This window comes from Castor canadensis, chromosome 12 (genome assembly GCF_047511655.1).
Source record: "Castor canadensis chromosome 12, mCasCan1.hap1v2, whole genome shotgun sequence".
Classification (NCBI taxonomy): domain Eukaryota; kingdom Metazoa; phylum Chordata; class Mammalia; order Rodentia; family Castoridae; genus Castor; species Castor canadensis.
In genome coordinates this window covers 46,973,742-46,979,741 of record NC_133397.1, presented here as the reverse complement: position 1 = coordinate 46,979,741, position 6,000 = coordinate 46,973,742, and the positions used below count along the sequence as shown (strand labels likewise).

Sequence of the window (6,000 nt, the reverse complement as noted above, 5' to 3'; positions counted from 1 at the left end):
TAAGTTTCCAAACTAACAAACTGGGCCTGCCCTTTATCTCCTTCTCTCAATTCTTACCCTGCAGCAGGTGTGCGGGGCAGGCCCGGGTTCTGTCTCCATGCCTTGGAAATGGCAGTAGACATTTACTCCATAGATAGAATGGTAGCGTTCCACCTGTACTTCCAAAGGATTCAAAAAAGACCAAGAAAGAAGGAACGAGAGACCAAGTGCACAGGGTTCCATTTCAATGATAACAGCTGTAATTTTTTAAGCTTGTTTTATGTATTCAATTCCATGTGGGAATGGGGATTGAACTCATGGCCTCATGCTTGCTAGGCAAATGCTCTACCACTTAAGCCATGCTCCCAGTCCTTTGGCTTTGTTAGTCTGCTTTTAAGATAGGGTCTTGCTAACTTTGTCCGGACTGGCTTGGAACCATGACTTCCCTCTGCCTCTTGTGCAGCTGAGATTGCAGGCATGCACCATTAAACCTGGCTAAATTTTAGTTTTAATGAAGGGTTCCATTGTTATAAAAATTTGGAAATCATTGAAGAATATATGCAAGTACATACCTACAACATTTGAAATTCCTCAGTTTTTTCCATGAAAGGTCTTCTTTATTGAATATAATAATTCTACACCACAGAACTGAATCTTCTTAAAATATTCTGTTGTTCAATTATCATTTGCATTTGAAGTACGAGTTTAGGGGACAGTATGGTATGACTTATAACCTTTGCAGATATAAGTTATCCACTATGGGTAGTTGATAAACATCTTGCTGCTTGTGATAATGAAATTGTGAGGCTTGTCACCAAGTCTGAAGATCCATCTTGTACAACAATATAGTTCAAAAAAGGCAGTAAGTAACCCCAACTCAGTATTGAATCAAGTTTATATTTAACCACAATTCAAGAAATTGCTCTTATTTATGGTTACATTGATCATCACATACGTTCATTTTAATCACTGTTTCTTTTAAAGATTTCGATACCAGATTACCCAATTTAACAGCAAATTACTATTCAGAAGGCATCAGAATTCACTAGAGACAACAGAACCTAAAAATAATTTTTAGATGGTTAATTTATTACTTTATGTCTATCCAATTAACATGTATGCTGTAATGTTCACTGAAATTAAAGAGTCTATGGACAAGTTTAGCTTGAATGGTCACATTAAATTTTTGTAATGGCTTTTTAAAATCTTATATATTATTTTTTGCTTGCTAAAAACATAGTTGAGTAAAATTATTTCAGTATCAGACATTTTTAGTAACATATAATTTTATAGCTTTCAGAACAGAAAGTTCCCTTTTTAAAATCCTACTGTTACTATTATTCTTGAATCTAGACTTTAGACTATATGGTGTCTATGGTTGAATGTAAGCATTACAACTTTTATTTTAGTACCGAACACTAAAATTAGAGTATTCCAGTTTAGAGATAGTTTTTTCATTTGAAAACTCCGTGCGGTCGATGCGAGAACTAGGACTCCCAACCTTGCTCAGCCAGGATTTCCTACAAAAAAAAAACAAAAAAACAAACAAATAGAAATTAGCATATAAAGTATATGTGGATCAATGAAAATGATCTCACAACAGGAATTACTATGAGTTCACATTTACAAACTAATTTTTGCATATAATGTGATATGTAAATTTGTTTACATTTGTGTATCATCCTAAAAATACCACAAAATATAATATGTAATTAAATGTGGAGAAAAGCTAATAATGAATTAAGTAAGTCAGTTCCTAAATTATTTCATATTAGGCTCTTAAAACATTCCAAGGTTATTATTACCTGTTACTTACACTCAAAAGAACCAAAATATTTTTACAAAGAGATCAAAAATAAAAAGAACTCGGCATTTTTTTCTCACTAGGTGTGTGAGTGTAAGCACACACAGAGATGTGTGTGTGTGTGTATATATTTATGTACACTATACACAACCAGACTAAAACTGATTCTGAATAATTATCCTCAGGATTTGACCTATGTAAAAATCAATCTGCATAAATTAACATCTTCCTTACTCTCAGCTTCCTGAAGTTCAAACATTTGAACTTTCTGTCTGTCTCCTTCTAGAGAGACTTCCTACACACATGTGTGTGCAGCTGCACACACAAACACACACACATACACACACACACACTCAAAGAGAGAGGGAGAGAAAGAGAATATTACTGAAAAATTAAATATGATTTTCCAAAAATTTAAATAAAATCAGATGCACATTTTTTTCTTAGCTAACAAATACTATTCTTACCATATATGTTAGCAAAGTTATTGCATTAAAGAATAAGTTAATTGCTCTGACAACATTTTTTCTGGTTACTTAAGCAGTAGTTGAGACTAACTTATTGGCCATATCCATGTGTTTAATTTATGCATGTGAGTATTGACTTGAGATGCTTCCTCTGTAATTCAGACCTATTCTATGTACTGTTGACACCTCAGATAATACTGTTGAGAGATTTCCAGAATTTCCCTACCTATTAATAAGTAGTTGGATTGACAGAGTTAGTGACACTCCATGTTAATAATATGTGGCTGCTTTATAGAATTGATGGCTATTAATACAGCTGCTGGTGTAGAAACATCTTATGAGTTCCCTCATAATCCCAAAATTATTTTAGGTCATGAAGCTACTACTGTAACCGGCCATGCAATACGATCTCATATAATCATGGATTAAAAATATTTTTCTGAATATTGAGACAACCCATCTGTATATGAATATAGTTTGATGTACTTTACTGTAAGTTGTTGAATATTAGGAAAGCATGGTGATAGAGAATGAGTAAGTAACGGAAGGGGGTGCTATTTTGATTAAATCCTAAAGTACCAAGGCAAAACTCACTTAGACTATCAATATACACTTTTTGAAAAATTAAGGGCAGGAGGGTAAAATAGGTCTTTTCTGGGGGTGGGTACCAGTGGGCACAAAGATTGGGGGAACGAGGGTGCATATAGTGGATGTATTTTGTATCCATATATGAAAATAGAAGAGTGAAACCTGTTGAAATTGTTCTAAGAAGGGGGGAGAGAGAAAGAGGGAGAACAATGGAGGGGGTAACTAACTAAGATATGATGTAAGTACATATGTAAATATCACAATGTATTCCCCTGAACAACTATTATATGCTAATAATTAAAAAAAATTTTTTTCTGGGCCAAAGTTTCCTGATTAACTCTTAGGCTAGAGAAGAATTCTAATGATTCAACTTGCTTTTGTGCTTTTTCACCTTTTTTTAAAAAAAATTGTTATTTGTGACTGTTTCACTGGGTGAGGTTAATTTTGACTTTTCTTCTTTTTCAGAAACTAAATCATCAATACAGTAGCACATTTCATTTTCTTTTACTTGTTTAGTTGAAATCTTAAAAATGAAAATTCTTGTGTTTAAGAATAAAATTAGTTTTTATGAAAAAAAGAGTTGGTAGCTTCAATTTTGCTCACCAAATCTTGAAACCCTGTAGAAACAAAAGCTAGAAATAACAATGAAAGCTAACATTAATGAGCACTAACTTGGCACTATGCTAAGTTCTTTACATGTATTATTTTCTTTTCTCCATACATGAACCCTGTAAGTCACCGACTATTATTACTCCCAGGTGAAGAAAGAGAGAACATAAGAATTAAGTGACTTGCTCAGGTTGGTAGCAGCGGTGGTAGTAAGAAGTGGTCGCATTCTGAAAGGTACTGTGGAGGTACAGTAAGTAGATTTGCTGACAGACTGGCTGTGGGTGTGAGGAAAGGAGAGGCGTGAAGGATGTCAGCAGAATATTTGGTTTGAGTATCTAGTTGGATGGGGTTGTCATTTACTGAGATGAAGAGACTGAAGGAGCAGATTCTGGGGTAAGATCTGAAGTTCCATTTGGGAATGTTAAGTTTGAGAAGTCTGTTAGACATCTAAATGAGATGTTGAGTAGGCAGTTGGATCTATGAGTTTTGCTAGAGGAAATAAAATTCAAAATTTGTCTGCAAACAGACCAGTATTAGAAACTATAAGATTGCTGGAATCATCAAGAAAATGAGCATTGATAGAAAGGAGGCCCATGACTGCGCACAGGATACTCTAATGTTAAGCTGTGGGGCTGAGAAAGAACCAGCACAGGAGGAGAAGCATCCCCTGAGGTCTAAGAAAAACTGGGGGAGTGTAGTATCCTGGGAGCCAAACGAAGCCCCCAGGGAGCAATGAGAAATCGACCAGGTCAATGTTGCTGGCGGGTCAAGTGAAGTGAGAACTGAGAATTGCTGTTGTGTTTAGAAATGTGGCCGTCACTAGTGACCTTGACAAGAACAATTTTTTGTAAAATGAAAGCCATATTTGAATGGGCTCAAGAGAGAATGAGAAGACAGGAATTGGAAGCAGTGAATCTGACACTAGGACTATGGGAACTGCAATGACTAATCCACCTGAGCTGGTAACTCAATGTATTGAACTATTTGAGAGACTTGACTACCTGTCTGTTCCTGATCCTCAGCACCATCAAGAACTTCTTTACTGGCTAAGCACATGGCCAGGAAGGCATCTACTCTGTGGACAGGAACGGTGTGATCATGGTGTTGGAAAGCTCTCCTCTGCTTACACAGTGAGTATGGTAGGTAGGTGCCAGCTATTGTGTCATGGCTCCACACATGCCAGTCCTGTTGAGGAACCACCTTGTCCAACCTGCTAGGAATACTCTGGTTACCTGTCTCAAACCTGAGACCTCACTTTTCACGTGATTCTATTGCAGTCAGCCCTTGACAGGTTGTGGTCAGGTCTGAAGATGGCAGAACTGAGTTTTTCTTAGCAACAAAGAACTAGTCACAAAAGTTCACACAAATGTATAATATGGATGTATATCTGATCCCATGATGCACACACACACACGCACACACACACACACATACACACACCTTTAGTATAAAAGAGAACCACATAATCAAACAGTACCAATTAATCAATTCACTAAACCAGTACCAAACTATGTTGTAGCTTCAAAATATATTTCATTTTTAGTAGTCCCTACACCCCTACCTCATTAGTCTTCTGTTTTAAATCCTTATGTTTCTCATATAGCCTACTGGATTTTAGTGTAATTTTATCAAATCCTTTCATATTCCCTTTTAAATCTAAAAATAATTGAGGGAAAACTGACATTCTAACATTTAATTTTGTCATTAACAGAAAACCTTTTTTCACTTTTTTGAGTCTTTAAGTTTCTCACTAAAATTTTGTAGTTTATACAGGTCCTGTATATTTCTTGATAAATTCATACTTAGTTATGTTCTATTTTTCCTGCTATCTTGAACAAAACTTCTTCAGTCATTGTGATTTAAAAGTAGTGTATAGGGAAACCAGTGATCTCAAACTGTAATCAAGTGCCTTACTAAGCTTTGTTGGTAGTATAATAGTTTTATTTATTTTGGAGGCAGTTCTTATGGTTTATCTAGGAACCATTCTGTGTAGTTTTCTGAATTCTGTGAGTTTTATAACATTGACTGAATAATTTCAAATTATTCTTTATATTAGAGTCTTTAGACACATTTTCCTAGTAACTAGCCTTTTAGAGAATTGCTACAGATACCATGAATAAAGAAAGAATCCTGAACAGTGTTCACCCAGACAAGGGGCCAGAAAAACCACACTGCATTGCTATGGTCCCTATTTTACCCATTAGTTTAGTAGACTCATAATAAATACTGAATGGATGGTTGGATGAATTATATATGCTTGAAAGAAACTGAAGCCTAATATTTGCTGTAAGTCTGAATCTGTTCACGTATGAATGTCTTTCAGGTATTTCTGTTTAAGAAATATGATCCATTGATAGGCTTAAAAAAAGAAGTTTCAACTAGTAAAAATGAAAGAATGAGGACATAAATTGGAAAAGTCTGTTGACAGAGTTATTTGATAGCCATGTGTCTCCCTTCAGTGTATTTTAAATATTGCACATACAGATTTAAAAATGAAACTAATTTTTGTAAAGTTTATCTTATCCCTTTACTGAAATCATATTGCTTTTAACA

At 35.1% G+C, this 6,000-nt stretch overlaps 1 protein-coding gene across 2 annotated transcripts in view; it reads right to left on the bottom strand.

The window, feature by feature from the left end:
• Nucleotides 1-856: 856 nt before the first annotated feature.
• Acyp2 (acylphosphatase 2) overlaps nt 857-6,000 on the bottom strand; it is a 137,061-nt gene continuing 131,917 nt past the window's right edge. For both annotated transcript variants that reach the window (XM_074049713.1, XM_020159201.2), the window contains exon 4: nt 857-1,499. In XM_074049713.1, the coding sequence (XP_073905814.1) occupies nt 1,385-1,499 (115 nt within the window). In that variant the 3' untranslated portion in view covers nt 857-1,384. The remainder of the gene's footprint in view (nt 1,500-6,000) is intronic.